Below are 22135 nucleotides of genomic sequence, written 5' to 3' on the forward strand. Positions count from 1 at the left end.
GTTGCCCTCCTACGGCCTCCTCCACGTCTCCTGATGTACTGGCCTGTCTCCTGGTAGCGCCTCCATGCTCTGGACACTACGCTGACAGACACAGCAAACCTTCTTGCCCCAGCTCGCATTGATGTGCCATCCTGGATGAGCTGCACTACCTGATCCACTTGTGTGGGTTGTAGACTCCGTCTCATGCTACCACTAGAGTGAGAGCACCTCCAGCATTCAAAAGTGACCAAAAGATCAGCCAGGAAGCACAGGAACGAGAAGTGGTGTGTGGTCACCACCTGCAGAATCACTCCTTTATTGGGGGTGTCTTGCTAATTGCCTATAATTTCCACCTTTTATCTATTCCATTTGCACAACAGCATGTGAAATTTATTGTCAATCAGTGTTGCTTCCTAAGTGGACAGTTTGATTTCACAGAAGTATGATTGACTTGGAGTTACATTGTGTTGTTTAAGTGTTCCCTTTATTTTTTTGAGCAGTGTATATATATATATATATTTATTTCATCTTTATTTAACCAGGTAGGCTAGTTGAGAACAAGTTCCCATTTACAACTGCGACCTGGCCAAGATAAAGCAAAGCAGTGCGACACAAACAACAACACAGAGTTACACATGGAATAAACAAACATACAGTCAACAACACAATAGAGAAAAAGTCTATATACAGTGTGTGCAAATGAGGTAGGATAACGGAGGTAAGGCAATAAATAGGCCATAGTGGCGAAATAATTACAATATAGCAATTAAACAGTGGAGTTATAGATGTGCAGAAGATGAGTGTACAAGTAGAGATACTGGGGTGCAAAGGAGCAAAATAGTTAACAGTATGGGGATGAGGTAGTTGGGTGGGCTATGTACAGGTGCAGTGATCTGTGAGCTGCTCTGACAGCTGGTGCTTAAAGCTAGTGAGGGAGATATGAGTCTCCAGCTTCAGTGATTTTTGCAGTTCGTTCCAGTCATTGGCAGCAGAAAACTGGAAGGAAAGGTGGCCGAAGGAGGAATTGGCTTTGGGGGTGACCAGTGAAATATACCTGCTGGAGCGCGTGCTACGGGTGGGTGCTGCTATGTTGACCAGTGAGCTGCGATAAGGCGGGGCTTTACCTAGCAAAGACTTATAGATGACCTGGAGCCAGTGGGTTTGGCGACGAATATGAAGCGAGGGCCAGCCAACGAGAGCATACAGGTCGCAATGGTGGGTAGTATATGGGGCTTTGGTGGCAAAATGGATGGCACTGTGATAGACTGCATCCAATTTGCTGAGTAGAGTGTTGGAGGCTACTTTGCAAATGACAAAGTCAAGGATCGGTAGGATAGTCAGTTTTACGAGGGTATGTTTGGCAGCATGAGTGAAGGATGCTTTGTTGCAGGTGGGCAGCGATCAGTTGAAGAGCATGCATTTAGTTTTACTTGCATTTAAGAGCAGTTGGAGGAAACGGAAGGAGAGTTGTATGGCATTGAAGCTCGTCTGGAGGTTAGTTAACACAGTGTCCAAAGATGGGCCAGATGTATACAGAATGGTGTCGTCTGCGTGGAGGGGGATCAGAGAATCACCAGCAGCAAGAGCGACATCATCGATGTTTACAGAGAAAGTTGGCACGAGAATTGAACACTGTGGCACCCCCATAGAGACTGAATAGAAGTCTGGACAACAGGCCCTCCGATTTGACACACTGAACTTTGTCTGAGAAGTAGTTGGTGAACCAGGTGAGGCAGTCATTTGAGAATCCAAGGCTGTTGAGTCTGCCAATAAGAATGTGGTGATTGACAGAGTCGAAAGCTTTGGCCAGGTCGATGAATACAGCTGCACAGTAATGTCTCTTATCAATGGCGGTTATGATATCGTTTAGGACCTTGAGCGTGGCAGAGGTGCACCCATGACCAGCTCGGAAACCAGATTGCATAGCGGAGTAGGTACGGTGGGATTCGAAATGGTCGGTGATCTGTTTGTTAACTTGGCTTTCGAAGACCTTAGAAAGGCAGGGTTGGATAGATATAGGTCTATAGCAGTTTGGGTCTAGAGTGTCTCCCACTTTGAAGAGGTGGATGACCGCGGCAGCTTTCCAATCTTTGGGGATCTCAGACGATATGAAAGAGAGGTTTAACAGGCTAGTACTAGGGGTTTCAACAATTTCGGCTGATCATTTTAGAGGGTGCAGATTGTCTAGCCCGGCTGATTTGTAGAGTTCCAGATTTTGCCGCTCTTTCAGAACATCAGCTATCTGGATTTGGGTGAAGGAGAAATGGTGGAGGCTTGGGCAAGTTGCTGTGGGGGATGCAGGACTGTTGACTGGGGTAGGGTTAGCCAGGTGGAAGCATGGCCAGCTGTAGAAAAATGCTTATTGAAATTCTCAATTATCGTGGATTTATCAGTGGTGACAGTGTTTCCTAGCCTCAGTGCAGTGGGCAGCTGGGAGGAGGTGCTCTTATTCTCCATGGATTTTAGTGTGCCAAAATGTTTTTGAGATTGTGCTATAGGATGCAAATTTCTGTTTGAAAAAGCTAGCCTTTGCTTTCCTAACTGCCTGTGTATATTGGTTCCTAACTTCCCTGAAAAGTCGCATATCGCGGGGGCTGTTCAATGCGAATGCAGTACGCCACAGGATGTTTTTGTGCTGGTCAAGGGCAGTCAGGTCTGGAGTGAACCAGGGGCTATATCTGTTCCTTGTTCTTCATTTTTTGAATGGGGCATGCTTATTTAAGGTTGTGAGGAAATTACTTTTAAAGAATGACCAGGCATCCTCTACTGACGGAATAAGGTCAATGTCCTTCCAGGATACCCGGGCCAGGTCGATTAGAAAGGCCTGCTCGCTGAAGTGTTTTAGGGAGAGTTTGACAGTGATGAGGGGTAGTTGTTTGATCGCAGACCCATTACGGATGCAGGCATTGAGGCAGTGATCGCTGAGATCCTGGTTGAAGACAGCAGAGGTGTATTTGGAGGGCAGGTTGGTTAGGATAATATCTATGAGGGTGCCCGTGTTTACGGATTTGGGGTTGTACCTGGTAGGTTCATTGATAATTTGTGTGAGATTGGGGGCATCAAGCTTAGATTGTAGGATGGCCTTGGTGTTAAGCATGTCCCAGTTTAGGTCACCTAACAGCACGAGCTCTGAAGATAGATTGGGGCCAATCAATTCACATATGGTGTCCAGGGCACAGCTGGGGACAGAAGGTGGTCTATAGCAAGTGGCAACGGTGAGAGAATTGTTTCTGGAAAGGTGGATTTTTTAAAGTAGGAGCTCAAATTGTTTGGGCACAGACCTGGATAGTAAGACAGAGCTCTGCAGGCTATCTTTGTAGTAGATTGCAACTCCGCCCCCTTTGGCAGTTCTATCTTGTCGGAAAATGTTATAGTTAGGGATGGACATTTCAGGGTTTTTGGTGGTCTTCTAAGCCAGGATTCAGACACAGCTAGGACATATAAAGATCCAGTCCATTTCAAAAATTGGAGGCCTCTTACACTTCAGTGTTGTTTTTAATTGGACTGGATCTTTATATATACCACTTGGGTCCTGTTTCAGTAATAACGATATCAGACCTTCTTGTTGCGTGTCTGATAATCTACCATTTATATAGGAGTGGTTAAAACAAGCTAATAATGGTCCTTTGAGTATATCAAAAAAAGTTTTGTATACTTCCACTGGTATGCCATCCAGCCCTGGAGTTTTCCCATCCTTAAAGGCCTCAATTGCATCAAGCAGTTCCTCCTCTGTAATTTGGCCTTCACATGAGTCTTTCTGTACAGATGTTAATTTTACATTATTAATAGGAAAAAAATCCATACAATTAGTTTCAGTTAGTGGAGATGGAGGAGCCTGAAACGAAAACATATTCTTAAAGTACTTTACTTCCTCTTTCAAAATATCATTTGGTGAATCATGCGTGACTCCATCATTTGTAACAAGTTTTAATACATTTTTTTTGGTAGCATTTCTATATTGAAAAGATTGAAAAAGAATTTGGTGCATTTTTCCCCATATTCCATCCAGTTCGCTTTATTTTTATAATATATTACACTGGATCTTTCTTGAATAAGTTCCTCCATTTATTTTTGTTTTTCCTCTAACTTATTCTGTGCCTCTATGGTACGTTTTTATTGCTATCTAACTGTACTGTTAGTCCTTCAATTTCCTTGTTAATATGGACTCTTTTGATCTAAATTCCCTTTGTTTTATAGATGAGTACTGAATTGCATGGCCTCTAAAGGCACACTTAAAAGTGTCCCATACAATAAGGGGATCTGCTGTACCTATGTTATGTCTGAAAAAGTCAGTTATAAAATCTTCTGTCCTAGTTCTAAACAATTATCATCTAGTAGACTTTGATTAAATTTCCAATATCCTCGCCCACGTGGAAATTCTGTAAGAGAAATATATATGCCAATTATGTGATGATCCGACGCATTTCGTGTCCCCTATCAACACTTTTTTAACTTTTGGTGCCAGAGAGAATGGTATAAGAAAGTAGTCAAGACGACTAGCTTGATTCAGCCTCCGCCATGTATATCTCACTARRTCAGGGTATTTAAGTCTCCATATATCCACTAATTCCAATATATCCATGACATTCATGATTTCCTTAAGTGCCTGAGGGTGATAGTTTGTAGTGTGATTTCCTTTCTGGTCTATAGAGGTATTTAAGACCGTATTAAAATCTCCCACTATAATAATAGAGTCTAGTGTTGCTTGTAGAGTTGATAMATTCTTATATATATTTTCAAAGAAGCTTGGATCATCATTATTCGGACCGTATAGGTTRACAAGCCATATTTGTTTATTGTCCAATAACRTATTTAAAATAATCCATCTACCTTGAGGATCTGTTTGGACAATTTGCACATTTSGATCAAAATTATTGTTAATTAARACCATCACCCCTTTTGAATTTCTTTGCCCATGGGAGAAATATATTTTGCCCCCCCAGTTCTTTTTCCACAAAACTTCATCTAAAACTGTTGAATGGGTTTCCTGTAAACAATAGATATTATAATCCTTCTCTTTTAGCCAGGTAAATACTGATTGTCTTTTCTTATTATCTGCTAAGGCATTACAATTGTAACTGGCTATACTTATTTCACCACTTACCATAATGAGACACACCTTTCATTCTTTTAATCAGAATATATTTTTGTAAACGTACTATTAAAAAGTAACATAATGATTGAGTGTCTATATAGTTGTACCATGATATTTGCATTTCTACTAAGTAAACCTCCAATTGGTCCCTACTATTCCACCCGCTAAAAGGCCTCATCTCGAGATGGCTTGTCATCCCAATGCCCGGCAGACCACCCTCGACCCCCTGTATCCCATAGCCCTGAACCGACTGGGATCCATTCTTTGAAAAGAGCATACAGTGCCATTTACCGAATTGAAGTAGATCAATTGCCATATGCATTTCCATCGCCCTCACCTCGATTTGTATTATATATAGCTGTGGATCATCCTCTATTGTCCCTAACATCTTTTACTCCTTCGCAACAGTTGTGGGATACACACATACACCCACACACACTCAGCCCTTACCCCCACACAACCATAAGCTCACTTTCTCAACAATTGCACCATCCCAGAGCCCAACTCAAGATGGGTCATGATTTACAAATGCACTTGCAGTTGCAGCTGCATGAGAAGGCCTGCAAGACCGCACAAAAAATGAGCAAAAATTGAGCGATTTATTTACCATTGTCACATCCTAGATAATGGAGGTCAAATGTACACCTTATTCCTGAAACACCCACAATACGGCCATCCGTCATGACCATGTCCCCACGCATCTCCATGCAGCCCGACTTTGATTTTGTGCCGCCAGGGCCACAATAATATACCCCCTCTCTGAATGTCCGAGTGTGACCCCCTCCCCATGGGTTACTGCAGCTAGTGTTGCCAGCACTGCCACTGCCTGGGTGGGGGCACCCCACCGGAATCCCCACCGGCTAGGTACAAGGTCGTCAAGGTTCTCATTAGCAGCTTTGAGAATTTCCTTGTATATTATGCTCTCCCTTTAGGGGGCGGTTTTGGTCACAGGTCCAGGAATGGCTGAAGAATTGCAACATTTGCCTAGAACTAACGCTACAGATAGCAATACTGGGGGATTTGAAAAGCCATAGTCAATCAATCAATAATATAATAATTATTTTAGCAAAAATGTTTATTTTTAATTTACAATCTGTAGAAGCTATGAGAATATGAAGGTTCAAATCTTTTGTGAAGCATCACAGCACAGTTGAAAAATATATGGCAAATAAAAATCCGAAATGGATGATGTTGGAAGATAGATGGGAAGGGTTGAGTGGAACTGAAGGGTGGGACTAATAACAAGATAAACAATGTAGGGCATACGGGATCTGTGAAATGTGTATAGGTGCGGAGCTTTTGTGAAATAGCACAGTTACAAGTGGAAATAAAATTGGATGGACAACAGAAATAGAGGAAGGACTAAGAACAAACAAGAGAGAACTATTRTAAAGTAGACTGTCTGTAAAATAGGTATAAGATGTATAAATTGAAGGTAAAAGCAGAAGTGTTTATTAGTTTACTCCAATTGGGGGAGCGGTGGTAGGGTTGCGGGGAATAATAATAAAGGTATATTCTTTAAAAAAGTATGTATGTCTATATAGGTATGTGTATGTATATATGTGTATATGTATGCATGCGTGTATGGATATATATATTTACCCCAAAAAATATGGGGGATTGGAAATGATGCAGACAATTACATTGGAAGCAACATTCTTTCCGCAATATTAAGCTGATCCACCCCTAGAAAAAAATAATAAAAAAATAATAATAAAAGAATATAAAAAAATATTTAAAAAAAGACAACCGTCTTCTGGTAGAGGGAAAGGTTATCCCAAAAACCTTCTCAATGAAATGTTAACTACAAAGTAGTCTATGCCTACCTAACATAATAATATCCACTATATATACAAAAGTATGTGGACACCCCTTCAAATTAGTGGATTCGGCTATTTCATCCACACCCGTTGCTGACAGGTGTATAAAATCGAGCACACAGCCATGCATTTTCCATAGACAAACATTGGCAGTAGAATGGCCTGTACTGAAGAGCTCAGTGACTTTCAACATGGCACCCTTCAACAAGTAATTTCATGACCTCAGCTCCATCAAACACCTTTGGGATGAATTGAAACGCTGACTGCAAGCCAGGCCTAATCGCCCAACATTGGTGCCCGACCTCACTAATGCTCTTGTGGCTGAATGGAAGCAAGTCCCTGCAGCAATGTTCCAACATCTAGTGGAAAGCATACTTTTGGTCATATAGTGTATCATGATTATTTGCGTCAATCCAGTGGTGATTTGTTTAGCAAACTCTGTAACCACTTGTCTGCTACAGAAAGACCAATAACCAAGCAAGTCTCTTGCTGGTGTGCACTTCAATTAAAGGGTATGGACATCCAACATTTCTTAGATTTTTGCCAGACCTCCAAATGTTGTCTCCTGATGTAGTTTAAGCATGGTTGTGGACTTAGAACATCCAATTGTGTTGTTTTTCTATTTAAAAACTGTGATTTTGAGAGTGAAAATCTAAAAGAAATTAAATCTGAAACTTAAGAAAACAAAATGGAGAACATTTAAACCGATTTTATAGGGCCTTACATGTGCAAGACATGATTGTGTGTATCAGATGGCACCATACCATAGGGCGGCAGCTAGCCTAGCAGTTAAGAGCGTTGATCCAGTAACTGAAAGGTTTTAGTTTTGAATCCCCGAGCCGACTAGGTGAAAAATCTGTCTGTTCCCTTGATCAAGGCACATAACCCTAATTGCTGCTGTAAGTCACTCTGGTTAAGAGCGTCTGCTAAATGACTCAAATGTAAAAATGTGTGTGACTGATACTTTTTGTGTCTGTAGGATGAGTGTGTGTTAGAGCCTGGTTTACGTGAGCGTGCCCAGAAGCTCTTCCAGGTTCTCCTGCGCTACGCTACAGATCTGCTGGTGTGGGAGGAGAGCTATGAGCTAGCAGCAGAACTGCAGCCCAGGTACTAGCCTATTTCTAATGATAACCATAGCACTAAACTTATCCACATTACACCAGTAGTTTTAAATCCAGAATGACATTCAATGTGATTTCTCATAGGGTGAAGGAGGACACATACTACTGTGTACTGTACAACGATGAGCACCACTCATATGATCATGTGATCTACACCCTGCAGCGCTCTGTTCAGTGTGACCACAGTGAGGCACATACTCACACAGCCCTCATCGACAAAGAGGTACTGTCTGCAGGCATTCTCTGTCATCTGGCATTCTTCATTACTTTCTTTAATTTATAGCATCTAGATATGTCAATAAAGGGGGAAAAAACGGAAAACAAATGTCTTCTGCTGCAATGTTGAACTCTCGTTGTTATTATAGCTATGCACTTGAAATTGATCATTCTCTTTTGAATGCAGGGTCGCCGGGCAGTGAAGCGAGGGAAGCTCCGGTCTTGCCAACAAGCCAAGGACCTTATCAGGGTAAATCATAGCCTTTTATAAAACTGCAAAATGCAAATTTTGCCATAGAACACTGGAGGTGATTAAGTTCTGAGTCAGACATCTTACCCCTGCTATATGCTGTGTTGTTGTAGTCCCACGTTGGACTACATCTCCCTGCAGCCACTGACCTCTAACCTATGCTGTATTCTGTTGTGCTTTTAGTCCCACTCTGAGCACATCTCCCTGCAGCCCTTGCGTGTGGAGATCCTCCACTCTGCGGTCATGGCCCACCAGAGCTTTGCCATGCGATTGGGCGCCTGGTTTCAGCAGATCATCGGCTACTCAGTGGGGTTCAGGCAGGTGTTCTGCCAGGTGGCTCTGGAGCCCAGCTCAGAGGGGGACCAGCCCAGCCTCATCAGCCGACTCATGCTGCACGACTCCAGGCTGTACAAAGGCAAGAAGACCTTGATCCATACTCCAATCTATCTCTACATTAAGATGCACCTCTGTTTTGCCTCCAGTCCATCACATTCAAGCCCATTCTCTTCTTTCCACCAGGAGCCCGCAAGTTCATCCATGAGTTGATCTTCTGTAGCCTGCTGATGGAGACTGAGTACAAGAGGCACTTTGCCATTGAGTTCACCAAGGTATGTCAGAAGTCAGTAGTACACTGATATGTTTAAAATAAATGCAACCTTTACATTACAATTATGTGGCTAACCTATACTGTACGTCCAACCCTTTTGCCCTAACTGTCTTTCAGCATTACAAACAACTGCAGAAGGACTACACACTTGATGACCATGAGAGGAGCATATCCATTACAGCTCTATCTGTGCAGATCTTCACCGTACCCACTCTGGTGAGAGCGATGGCCATCCATGTAATATAAAATAAACATTTGCCAGGCTTAGCTCACATACCACTCTATCCTTCTCTCTCTCTCTCTCTCTCTCTCTCTGTTCAGGCCAGGCAGCTGATTGAGGAAGGGAATGTGATCAAGGTGATCGTTGACACCGTCATGGAGCTGCTTTCGGAGCACCTGGATGCCAACCATCGCTTCCACTTCCAGGGGTACAACTCAGACAAGTTCTTCCGGATCCAGGTGATCTTCCACGACCTCAGGTGGGTGTGACATACTACTCAGCTTAATCTCTGACATTAGGAATATGTCTCTTGCTGTAGCTGCCTGATGCTTATCCGTAATATGAAAGTGTTCTACTCCACAGGTACATTCTGATCAGCAAGCCCTCTGTGTGGACTGAGGAGCTGAGGACCCAGTTCCTGGAGGGGTTCAGGGTCTTCCTGGGGCTCCTCCACTGCATGCAGGTACACTCAGTCGCTTTACACTCTGGAGTAACCGTCGGGCGTTACAGCTTTTGTATTGACTTGCAGCCTTTGCCTCCATCATGAAATGCATCAGATGGTTGTTCTCTTGGTAGGGTATGGAGGAGGTGAAGCGGCAGTTTGGTCAGCACATCGAGGTCGAGCCTGAATGGGAGGCTGGGTTTTCTATCCAGAGACAGCTACGACACATCCTCGTCATGTTCCAGGACTGGTGTTCATCTGATGTAAGTCCTCACGCAATGCTTTTTAAAATCCCCAAATCCCTCAATCTCTGATAAATATGGAAAAGTGTATGTTTCTGTGTACTTGACTGGCATCCCTGCCCACCCCCCCCCCCCCCCCCCCCGCTCCCAGGAGACTGTTCTCCTCCTGTCCTTCAGGGAGTGCCACAGGGCGCTGATGCGCTGCAATAACCAACCCTTTCAAAGCGAGGCCACAGACTACTACATGTGTAAACACATCCTCCATGTCAGCCCATACAAGGTGTCCCAGGAGCCTGTCAGCATACACCTGCCCATCTCCAGGGCGCTCGCTGGTGAGGAGAACTATACTGTCCATCTGTCTGCCCCTATGGGCCTTGGGAAATTGCTCTGTGTTGGGACAGTAGTTGGGGTTGTGTAAATGAAGATGGCGTTATGGAAATGAAGATCATACAGCATGGCTATTGGTTATTAGGGCCGGGACGAGACCATTACTGCAATATTTTTTTTACGTAGAAAAAATGAAACCACAAAGCAGACAACTCTTTGGTCCTTTAAAAACCTGCTGTATGTAAAATATTGTGTACTATAGCTTGGAAAATAAATACATGTGACTTTGGATGACAGCATAATGTTTGTTTACAACATTAGGGCTGTTTTCCTGAAGAAGTAACATTTCCTAAATAAGTTATCGCGATACTGGTATCGTCCCAGCCCTATTGGTTATGCTGTCATTCCACCTTCACGCTAATGTTCTTTGGTGCATCTTGAGTTTTACGGAACCTCTAATACCAGTTCCTTATGATCCCCAGGCCTGTATGTACAGCTGTGTTATACAGGGGCAGTCAAACGCCTCCATGAGTTCCTGGATCCAGTAAGTATCTGTGACAAGTGAAAACTCACTTTAAATCTTTCCATCGGTTTTCTTGTGTTTCATCTGTCGGTAGTCAGTAAGAATCAGCTTTGTATCTGCAGACTATCTTCTTCCCACTGCTGTTGCTAAATGACAGGGCCGTCTATGTGTTACAGGAGAGCTGTGACTTCACCTGGTTTGCGGAGCACCCTCTGCGCTGTGTGGTGCTGGCTGCCCAAGTCTCAGCTGAGATGTGGCGCAGGAACGGCCTCTCGCTCGTCAGCCAGGTGAAAGGCGGGATGTGATGGCTTGGATGGGCTGATGGTGTCAACTGTTGCTAAAACTGGAACTTTTCAAGAATTGATTTCACATTTTGTGATTGCTTAAATGTCAGTGTTTCAATGTAAGATGATTTGTCATTTCCAGGTGTATTATTACCACGATGTAAAATGCAGGGATGAGATGTTTGACAAGGATGTCATCATGCTACAGGTTAGTGTTTTAACAGCAACATTGTTCTGCGCTCCCCTCCCTTTTTATTCTATTGAGTCTCCTGACTACCACTACATAATCGGAAGTCTCCTCTCAAAACGTTTTACAGATTGCCGCTTCCAAAATGGACCCCAACCACTTCATCATGCTGATCTTGCAGAGATTTGAGCTCTTTGATGTGTTCAATGGAAGTCTCGCAAGCAAAGACCAAGTAAGAGAGATCATCGACTATTGGTTCAAATAAATAATTATTACATTTCGGAAAGATCGTAAATTAATAAAATACCAATGGTCCTGTTCAGGAACTGCTGAAACAGTGGAACCGGTTAACAGAAGAGATGCTCTACCTCCTCATCATCATTGTTGGTATGTCCCTAAGCTGCTTTCTAAATAACATATCTACTTAAGTAAATGTCTGGCGAAATCCTAATATGTAGTTAGTAAGTTGACTGTGTATAGTGACATCTCGTTGGCTAGATGATATAGCAGTTATTGATTATGTTGAAGGGTGTCTCATTCTGTATGTCATGCACCCTGTGTCCCCAGGGGAGCGGTATGTCCCAGGGATCAGTCATGTGACCAAAGAGGATGTGACTATGAGGGAGGTGATCCACCTGTTGTGTATTCAGCCCATGGCTCACAGCAGCCTGGTCAAGGGCCTGCCAGAGAACGTGAGAATGTGGACCTATACTACTCCTCTAAAGGCTCACACAGACTGTACTATTTTAGCCATCTTATACCAGGATTTTGCCGTCCCAGACAAAATGTCCACGTCGCGGGCAAATTCTTAGGTTGTAAACGATTGTTGGACGTCTTGGGCCATTCAGTGTGACAGGGTCTAGGTCTGCCGATTTAAGTACCGCTACGTGCAGTCGTAGGCTCCGACAAAGTTCTGTCAATGTCAGAAATGTTTAGCTTTTATTGTGTTTTGTTGCTGCTATTACGAGCCGATCTCGGTGACTTGACCAATAGGAACACGGTTGACCCTGAGTATGCACAGAGTAATACGATTGAATAGTCAGATTCATATAATATCTCAATTTAAACGTTTACATGCTTTGCAAGAATACCGATTTCCCTAATAATCTTTACATGACACATGAAGTCAAGCTACCTGATGGAATTTTGATAAATGCACAATCGCCAATCAAAGTATACGTTCTACCACAGCGGCCATGTTATCTTTGGGAAGCATGTTTTATTCTGATTTCGGACATGCAACTTTTGTATGTGAACTATTTCTAAGATGCATACTTTCAGTTTTTCCGAACTCACTTCACTCGCGCATAAGAAGTTCCCACTAGGTAATACAGCTTTGAGGTCTTAATTTAAGGTTAGGTTTAGACATAATGTTAGCAGTAAGGTTAAGGCTAGGATTGAGATTCAAATCTGATTTTAAAATATATATTGTATAGGCAGGGTTTATGACTTTGTGGCTGTGTTAACTAGTGACGACCACAATAAGAGGAAGGCTTGAGCTACTGGTTCTGACACATACGCAGATCAAATACACCACTGCAGTTGATGTAACCTATGTCGGCTGACATAGCCTAACAAGCCAATCGCAGAATGTAATGACTACACTTAAGCAAATGGTACTATCTGGCCAAGTTGCTATCAAGATTAATAATTTGGTAACGTCGCACAGTGTGACATGTAATAATCCTGAGAAAAAAGAAGAAACCGGCACACTGCTCTTGCTAGTATCACTGCTCTTTAATAAGCTTTACGTATCGGCCTGAAGGCCTTCGCCAGAGTTCTTATAAAGCTTAGTAAGAGCAGTGTGCAGGTTTCTTCTTTTTTTCTCATGTTATTCAATTGTTACCATGCAATAAAGATGGCTCAGATGTGCGTGCGCCTTTCGAATTTTGAATCATATGTAATAGTCCTAAAAGACTTGATCCGATGTGCAGTCTGGGAAGGCCTTCACCACAAATGCTGTTACCACTTTTATACTGCAACAATGTACTTTTTTTGTTTATAGGAGAGCCATGAAACTGGCCTGGAAACTGTCATTCCAAAAGTTGCCACCTTCAAGTAAGTGTAACACTAAGGTCATCTTGACCATAATAATAATAAATCATAATAATACATCAAAATAATAAATAACGTTTTCAGCAGAGAATAACGTTTGACAAGCTTTTTCACTGACCTGTTGATCCTCCCATTTAGGAAGCCAGGTGTTTCTGGACACGGCTTGTATGAAGTGAAAAAGGAGTGCCTGCCGGAATTCAATCCCTTCTTCTTTCACTATTCTAAATCTCAGCATAGCAAGGTATATGTTGGTACAGAGGCTACATACACATTTTATATTTGTTTTTCCAAAGCCATTTTTCCCTTGGCTGCTGGCATTTGCTAATGTATAACCTTGTGACCCCTGAACTCTGTGCTCCAGGCAGAAGATGCTCAGAAGAAGAGAAGAACACAGGAGGGCAGTGACAAAGGTGAGATGGAACTCATAATCATATGTTCATACAAAGGAACAGTGTTATTATGAGCCAATCCCTGTAGGTGATTCACTATTTGCTTATGATTCATCACTGTCTCTCTGTCCATGCCCAGCCCTGCGTCCCCCTCTCCCCCCTCCCTTTTGCCCAGCCTTCTCCAGCATAGTGCAGCTGCTGTGCTGTGACATCCTCATCCACATCCTCAGACGAGTCCTGCAGAGAGCTGTGGAGGACCGGGCCACCTACTGGACAGAGGCCATGATCCAGAGGGTACCTTTCGCATGTATTTCTCTCTCTCTCGCGCTCTCTCTTTCTTTTTTATATGAACTATATTAACTGTAACTGTGTGTGCCCCCCACAGTCCCTGCACCTTATAGGCCAGGGTCTGTTGGAGGAGAAGGCCCAGTTGGGAGCCAGCACTGTGGAGCAGGTCACCTTTGACTTCAGCCTCAAAGCTCGCAGTGAGTGTCCTAGAGATACTACTTTTTGTCTTTAAATATATCACTTGGATTATTCTTGGTTTAGGGTACAGTTCATATACATTTGTTCTTGAGACATTTTCTGTTTCTCTACTCGCTCAGCGATCGGCTCCGAGCATAGCAAATCTGTGTTCCACCTCCTGTCCAAGATGACGGCTCTTCCTTCCTTGGAAGCCCAGAAGGATATGATTAAGTGGACACTGCAGGTGGGTTAACTTCATTGTCTTGTTAAGAGATTTGATCATCTTTTTTCAAAGGAGATTTTAGACAGTTTACAGTACAGCTTTTTGTTTAAATGATCATATTTCTCTTTCTGGTAGATGTTTGAGATGGTGAAGTGCCTTAGGGAGAAGTCCAGTCCAGCAGCCTCTATGAGCGTGGAGCAGACCAAGCCAGAAGAGGTAAAAACAGAACATGGGTCATTTTTACACCTTTGTCATGCAACATTTCTGCATTGAAGAATCCTCACCCTCTGTCTATGTCTGATTGGTTGACTCAGATCGTCCCTGACAAAGACAAAGCCGAGCGGAAGAGGAAGGCGGAGGCAGCCAAGCTCCATCGCCAGAAGATCATGGCCCAGATGTCGGCCATGCAGAAGAACTTCATTGAGTCACACAAGATGCTATATGACAACATGCCAGAGAGTTCCCAGGGGGAGCCTGTGGCCTCCAGAGAGAGGTGAGGAGGATGTAGGGGGAGCTGTTGGCCGTGAGGGAGACTATAGAGTGTTGCCTTTCCTTTAAAGACATGCTCCGGAACTTTGGCGACTACAAAGTATTTTTTAAACCTCTCGCTTTGGGCTGGATGTGTCCATGTGTAATTCATACATGCATAATTACCTTCTTACCTCAATTAGCCATGATATCCCTAGTTTGAAAGCTACAGTTTTTCTGAAAGCTGCGTTGTGCCATTTTCCCTACATTTTCTCTCACGTGGTCCAGCCCGCTAGCAATTTGAGTTCTAGCCAATGACCTTCAGCCCCTCGCAATTTGAGTGACAGCTAGCAAGATGCATATGCAGCAGAGCGAGAGAGAGCAATGAAAAGGGGTTTTTGTTGACCACTTTTGGCTCGTGAGCGCTACGTTCAGAACTACTGGCTGAAAAGTATACAAAGTACTGGAAAATCTCTTTAATAATATACTCTAGCTTGCCTAGTAGTACCTCAAGTTTACTGCAGGAGGGAGAGTCAATTCAAATTTGAATTGGGTTGATTGCTTGATTGAAGGTTAGTGATTAGGAGAATATCTATAACTGATTTAAATGAGTAATTGTGCTGTCATGTTTCTTCCTCCTGTCCTGTAGCTGTGCCATGGAGCTGGGAGAGTTGTGCGTGGCTGTGGGGCCTCAACGGGGCTCCACCCCGGCTGAGAGGGAGGTGCTGACCTGCATACTATGTCAGGAGGAGCAGGAGGTCCAGGCCCGATCTCCAGCCATGGTGCTGACTGCCTGTGTCCAGAGGTCAACCGTGCTCACACAGTGCCGGGGGAAGACTCTGGCCAACAATGGTTAGTTCCCTTTTCAGTCTCCTCCATTTGATCTCGTGTTGTACACAATACTCTCTGACCACTGTCATCTCTTTTTGCGTTACTGTTGATATGATTAAAGATGTTAATGTGTTGTTCTGTGTGACAGAGACCATGTACCCCCTCTTCATGCCACCTGACCTGGCTGTGGGGACTCACACTGGCAGCTGTGGCCATGTCATGCACGCCACCTGCTGGCAGAAGTGAGTCACTGCAGTCACGTGTATCAATGAATCATAGGGATGATGATTCTAACATACTATCTTGGGCCTGAAGACCTAAAGATAGATTTGTTTTTGTTCTGTGTGTTCTAGGTACTTTGAGGCAGTCCAGAACACCACTCGGAACCGGCTCCATGCTGAGCTCATAATTGACCTGGAGAACGGGGAGTACATGTGCCCGCTCTGCAAGTCCCTGTGCAACACTGTGGTTCCTCTCATCCCCTTGGAACCACTCACACTCAACTAGTATGTCTTCCTTTTAGACTTTATTGCCACTTCCTAAATGACTGAGTTTAGATACGTTTTTGGAGTATCCATAAAACTAAATCTGGTTTATGGCCCAGTAGTGAACATATCAGTTGTAACCGACCTGTCCCTTATGTCCTGTCTGCAGTGAGAATGCAGAGCTGGTGGGACAGCTCCTCACCCTCCCTCGCTGGATCCAGATCCTCTCTGCCAGGATCAAAGGACTCAAGTCTGTCACTCGTGGACCAGGTAAAGACAGCTGTGTGATCTCACAAAGTCATCTTAGTGGAGAGAGCCCAGTGCTTTTGCAGGTGTGACTCCATTGTGTTTGTGGTCCAGAAAGCAGTGGTGAGACTATCAGTGACGGAGACACTGCCCTCTGCGGGGAAGGCGAGCCAGACTTCCGCTCCATCCTCAGCTTTGGAGTAAAAGAGCCGTGAGTCACTCACTCACTCACTCACTCACTCACTCACTCACTCACTCACTCACTCACTCACTCACTCACTCACTCACTCACTCACTCACTCACATACACACACACCCATCTGCTCTTAATGGTTTATTCAAATGTTTCTATAGTGCACGACACACACTGACATCATTTCCATGTTATTGACAGTGTACTATATTATGTATCCACTCACTACATGCTCTGTAATGTAATCAGTACTTGTTGATCTTCAGGAGGAAATACTCTGACAGCATAGCGGAGATGCTGGTGGTATGTGCCACCACGGTGCACAGGGTGGGGCTGCAGACGGGCCCTAACGAGCTGTGTCCCGCCGTGCCCGTCATGTCCTGGAACACCTGTGCCTTCACCATCCAGGCCATTGGTCAGTCCCACCGACTTTCGACCTCTCTATCTGTTTCTTTTTCCATCCTTTTTCTAGCTGAACTCATTTTACCATTACTCAGTATGTTTTTTTTTCTTCTTCTCCTAACAGAGAACTTGCTACAGGAAGAGGATAAGACACTGTTTGGCTCTTTACAAAACAGACAGGTAGGTCAGATAGATTACAGAGGAGGGACTGTGTTTGACCAGTTTTCACCTTCACAGTAACTCTGCTTTCTTTTTCAGCTTGCGGGTCTGAAGGCTGTGGTTCAGTTTTCTGCAACCCAACGCCTCAAGAGCTCCCAGGCTGTCATTCAGAAGCACTTCACAGACATGTTAGGAGGTACATGTTCAAACACCACCCAGCACACGATATCCATCCACCTAACATTCTAACATTAAACTCATTTTGTGTGATTTGGTATTTTATGTAATATTTGATTTGGTTGCCTCTCTACAGCCTTGCTACCCACCATGAGTTCAGAGAGCACACCTTCTATTCTAGAAGTAGACTTCTTCCACCTTCTGGTAAGTCACCCATCAAATCAAATTTTATTAGTCACATGCGCCTAATACAACAGGTGTAGACCTTACAGGGAAATGCTTACTTACGAGCCCCTTTTTTAATTATTCATTTCACCTTTATTTAACCAGGTAGGCCAGTTGAGAACAAGTTCTCATTTACAACTGCGACCTGGCCAAGATAAAGCAAAGCAGTGTGACAAAAATAACAGAGTTACACATGGGATAAACAAACGTACAGTCAATAACACAATAGAAAAATCTGTATACAGTGTGTGCAAATGAAGTAAGGAGGTAAGGCAATAAATAGGCCAATAGTGGCGAAGTAATTACAATTTAGCAATTTACACTGGAGTAATACATGTGCAGATGAGGATGTGCAAGTAGAAATACTGGTGTGCAAAAGAGCAGAAAAGGAAATATGGGGATGAGGTAGGTAGTTGGTTGGATGGATGGGCTATTTATAGATGGGCTGTGTACAGCTGCAGCGATCGTTAGGCTGCTCTGACAACTGACACTTAAAGTTAGTGAGGGAGATATAAGACTCCAACTCCAGTGATTTTTTTTATTATTTTTAAAGCAATTCGTTCCAGTCATTGGCAGCAGAGAACTGGAAGGAAAGGCAGCAAGAGGAGGTGTTGGCTTTGTGGATGACCAGTGAAATATACCTGCTGGAGTGTGTGCTACGGGTGTGTGTTGCTATGGTGACAAGTGAGCTGAGATAAGGCGGAGCTTTACCTAGCAAAGACTTACAGATGACCTGGAGCCAGTGGGTTTGGCGTCGAAAGTTAAGCGAGGGCCAGCCAACGAGAGCGTACAGGTCTCAGTGGTGGGTAGTATATGGGGCTTTGTGACAAAACGGATGGCACTGATAGACTGCGTCCAGTTTGCTGAGCAGAGTGTTGGAGGCTATTTTGTAAATGACATCGCCGAAGTCGAGGATCGGTAGGATAGTCAGTTTTACGAGGGTATGTTTGGCAGCATTAGTGAAGGAGGCTTTGTTGCGAAATAGGAAGCCAATTCTAGATTTAATTTTGGATTGGAGATGCTTCATGTGAGTCTGGAAGGAGAGTTTACAGTCTAGCCAGACACCTAGAATATGTGCACAACTACAAATACCCAAGTCAGAACTGTCCAGAGTAGTGATGCTGGGCTGGCGGGTGCGGGCAGCGATCAGTTGAAGAGCATGCATTTAGTTTTACTTGCATTTAAGAGCAGTTGGAGGCCACGGAAGGAGTGTTGTATGGCATTGAAGCTCGTCTGGAGGTTAGTTAACACAGTGTCCAAAGAGGGGCCAGATGTATTCAGAATGGTGTCGTCTGCGTAGAGGTGGATCAAAGAGCGACATCATTGATATATATACAGAGAAAAAAGTTGGCCCGGGAATTGAACCCTGTGGCACCCCCATAGAGATTGCCAGAGGTACGGACAACAGGCCTTCCAATTTGACACACTGAACTCTATCTGAGAAGTAGTTAGTGAACCAGGCGAGGCAGTCATTAGAGAAACCAAGGCTGTTGAGTCTGCCGATAAGAAAGTGGTGATTGACAGAGTCGAAAGCCTTGGCCAGGTCGATGAAGACGGCTGCACAGTACTGTCTTTTATCGATGATGGTTATGATATCGTTTAGGACCTCAAGCGTGGCTCAGGTGCACCCGTGACCACTATGCAATCTGGTTTCTGAGCTAGAGTGCAGTTTAACCGACAGTGAAGTAAAAAACATTTTTTTAAAGCGGAGCAGTAAAAAAATAACAATATATACAGGGGGGGTGCAGGTACAGAGTCAATGTGCAGGGGCACCGGTTAGTTGAGGTAGTATGTACATGTAGGTAGAGTTAATTAAAGTGACTATGCATAGATGACTGAGAGGGGCGGGAGGGGGGGAAATGTGAATATTCTGGGTAGCCATTTGACTAGGTGTTCAGGAGTCTTATGGCTTGGACCTAGCCTCTTGGACCTAGATTTGGCACTCTGGTACCGCTTGCCTTGTGGTAGCAGAGAACAGTCTATGACTAGGGTGGCTGAAGTCTTGGACAATTTTCAGGGCCTTCCTCTGACACCGCCTGGTATAGACGTTCTGGATGGTAGGAAGCTTGGCCTCAGTGATGTACTGGGCCGTTCGCACTACCCTCTGTAGTGCCTTGCGGTCGGAGGCTGAGCTGTTGCCATACCAGTCAGGATGCTCTCGATGGTGCAGCTGTAGAACCTTTTGAGGATCTGAGGAACCATGAGAAATCTTTTCAGTCTCATGAGGGGGAATAAGTTTTGTCGTGCCTGCTTCACGACTGTCATGGTGTGCTTGGACCATGTTAGTTTGTTGGGGATGTGGACACCAAGGAACTTGAAGCTCTCAACCTGCTCCACTGCAGCCCTGTCGATGAGAATGGGGGCGTGCTTGGTCCTCTCTTTCCTGTAGTCCACAATCATCTCCTTTGTCTTGATCACGTTGAGGGAGAGGTTGTTGTCCTGGCACTACACGGCCAGGTCTCTGACCTCCTCCCTATAGGCTGTCTCATTGTTGTCGGTGATCAGGCCTACCACTGTTGTGTCATCTGCAAATGTAATGATGGTGTTGGATGCGTGCCTGGCCGTGCAGTCATGAGTGAACCGGGAGTACAGGAGGGGGCTGAGCACGCACCCCTGAGGGGCCCCTGTGTTGAGGATCAGTGTGGCGGATGTGTTGTTACCTACCCTTACCACCTGGGGGTGGCCTGTCAGGAAGTCCAGGATCCAGTTGCAGAGAGAGGTGTTAAATCCCTGGGTCCTTAGCTTATTGATGAGCTTTGAGGGCACTATGGTGTTAAATGCTGAGCTGTAGTCAATGAATAGCATTCTCACATAGGTGTTCCTTTTGTCCAGGTGGGAATGGGCAGTGTGGAGTGCAATAGAGACTGTATCATCTGTGGATCTTTTGGGGCAGTATACAAATTGGAGTGAGTCTAGGGTTTCTGGGATGATGGTGTTGATGTGAGCCATGTCCAGCATTTCAAAGCACTTCATGGCTACAGACGTGAGTTCTACGGGTCAGTAGCCATTTAGGCAGGTTACCTTTAGTGAAGGAAGTTAGTGTTCTGTTTGATGCATACAGTAGGTTTTCCACACGCTCTGGGGATAACCAACCTTTGTGTGTTGTCAGGTGGGGCTGGTGCTTGCCATTCCAGCGCTCTACCAGGAGGAGGCGGTAGACCTGCAACCCTCTGCTGTCAGCTCTGCCTACAACCACCTTTACATCCTGCACCTGGTCACCATGGCCCACGTGGTGCAGGTCCTCCTCTCCTCCACAAATGACACCGCAGTGTTTGGGGGAGAGGAGGGAGAGGCGGAGAGGGCAGCAGCAGAGCTCTATGCCGCTGTGTCACAGTGTACCAGCGGGTAAGAAGGAATGCTGTCTTTTCTCTGTATTTAAAAAAATAAAAAAATAAAATGTATACTGGTCAAAAGTTTTAGAACAATTACTCATTCAAGGGTTTTTCTTTACTTTTACTATTTTCTACTTTGTAGAATAATAGTGGAGACATCAAAACTATGAAATAACACATGGAATCATGTAGAAACAAAACAAAGTGTTAAACAAATCAAAATCTATTTAATATTTGAGATTCTTCAAATAGCCACCCTTTCCCTTGATGACAGCTTTGCACACTCTTGGCGTTCTCTCACCCAGGTTCATGAGGTAGTCACCTGGAATGAATTTCAATTGACAGGTGTGCCTTGTTAATTTGTGGAATTTCTTTCTTTAATGCATTTGAGTCAATCAGTTGTGTTGTGACAAGGTAGGTGTGGTATACAGAAGATAGCCCTATTTGGTAAAAGATCAAGTCCATATTATGGCAAGAACAGCTCAAATAAGCAAAGAGAAATGACAGTCCATCATTACTTTAAGACATGAAGGTCAGTCAATACAGAACATTTCAAGAACTTTGAAAGTTTCTTCAAGTGCAGTCACAAAAACCATCAAGCGTAATGATGAAACTGGCTCTCACAAGGACCGCCACAGGAATGGAAGACCCAGAGTTACCTCTGCTGCAGAGGATAAGTTCATTAGAGTTACCAGCCTCAGAAATTGCAACCCAAACCGTCTGCGCCATCGTGCATAAATGTATTTTGCCCCCCCACACCAAACGCGATCACGACACGCAGGTTAAAATATCAAAACAAACTCTGAACCAATTACATTAATTTGGGGACAGGTCAAAAAGCATTAAACATGTATGGCAATTTAGCTAGTTAGCTTGCACTTGCTAGCTAACGTTAATTTGTCCTATTTAGCTAGCTTGCTGTTGCTAGCTAATTTGTCCTGAGATATAAACATTGAGTTGTTATTCTACCTGAAATGCACAAGGACCTCTACTCCAACAATTAATCCACACATAAAACGGCCAACCGAATTGTTTCTTATCTCTCCTCCTTCCAGGCTTTTTCATCGTTTAACTTATATGGTGATGGCATCAAAACGTTCATTGTGTTACCACGACTACCGGCAAAACAGTTCATCTTTCAATCACCCACGTGGGTATAACCAATGAGGAGA

General features: G+C 44.1%; 1 protein-coding gene across 1 annotated transcript in view; it reads left to right on the top strand.

Annotated features, from left to right (window-relative positions):
* The window catches only part of ubr1 (ubiquitin protein ligase E3 component n-recognin 1), a 43723-nt gene that overhangs the window by 15112 nt on the left and 6476 nt on the right, over window positions 1-22135 (top strand). The window contains exons 5-38 of the mRNA XM_023994484.3: window positions 7874-8001; window positions 8100-8238; window positions 8419-8481; window positions 8665-8896; window positions 9001-9089; window positions 9206-9304; window positions 9410-9567; window positions 9672-9771; window positions 9885-10013; window positions 10144-10324; window positions 10802-10863; window positions 11019-11129; window positions 11269-11334; window positions 11444-11545; window positions 11637-11700; window positions 11881-12005; window positions 13319-13371; window positions 13507-13609; window positions 13730-13778; window positions 13897-14051; window positions 14143-14242; window positions 14363-14466; window positions 14581-14661; window positions 14760-14938; window positions 15563-15765; window positions 15893-15986; window positions 16098-16250; window positions 16399-16499; window positions 16590-16686; window positions 16935-17083; window positions 17195-17250; window positions 17329-17425; window positions 17543-17610; window positions 20741-20976. Coding sequence (XP_023850252.1) covers window positions 7874-8001; window positions 8100-8238; window positions 8419-8481; window positions 8665-8896; window positions 9001-9089; window positions 9206-9304; window positions 9410-9567; window positions 9672-9771; window positions 9885-10013; window positions 10144-10324; window positions 10802-10863; window positions 11019-11129; window positions 11269-11334; window positions 11444-11545; window positions 11637-11700; window positions 11881-12005; window positions 13319-13371; window positions 13507-13609; window positions 13730-13778; window positions 13897-14051; window positions 14143-14242; window positions 14363-14466; window positions 14581-14661; window positions 14760-14938; window positions 15563-15765; window positions 15893-15986; window positions 16098-16250; window positions 16399-16499; window positions 16590-16686; window positions 16935-17083; window positions 17195-17250; window positions 17329-17425; window positions 17543-17610; window positions 20741-20976 — 3926 coding nt within the window. The remainder of the gene's footprint in view (window positions 1-7873; window positions 8002-8099; window positions 8239-8418; window positions 8482-8664; window positions 8897-9000; window positions 9090-9205; window positions 9305-9409; window positions 9568-9671; window positions 9772-9884; window positions 10014-10143; window positions 10325-10801; window positions 10864-11018; window positions 11130-11268; window positions 11335-11443; window positions 11546-11636; window positions 11701-11880; window positions 12006-13318; window positions 13372-13506; window positions 13610-13729; window positions 13779-13896; window positions 14052-14142; window positions 14243-14362; window positions 14467-14580; window positions 14662-14759; window positions 14939-15562; window positions 15766-15892; window positions 15987-16097; window positions 16251-16398; window positions 16500-16589; window positions 16687-16934; window positions 17084-17194; window positions 17251-17328; window positions 17426-17542; window positions 17611-20740; window positions 20977-22135) is intronic.

This window comes from Salvelinus sp. IW2-2015, linkage group LG9 (genome assembly GCF_002910315.2).
Source record: "Salvelinus sp. IW2-2015 linkage group LG9, ASM291031v2, whole genome shotgun sequence".
Classification (NCBI taxonomy): domain Eukaryota; kingdom Metazoa; phylum Chordata; class Actinopteri; order Salmoniformes; family Salmonidae; genus Salvelinus; species Salvelinus sp. IW2-2015.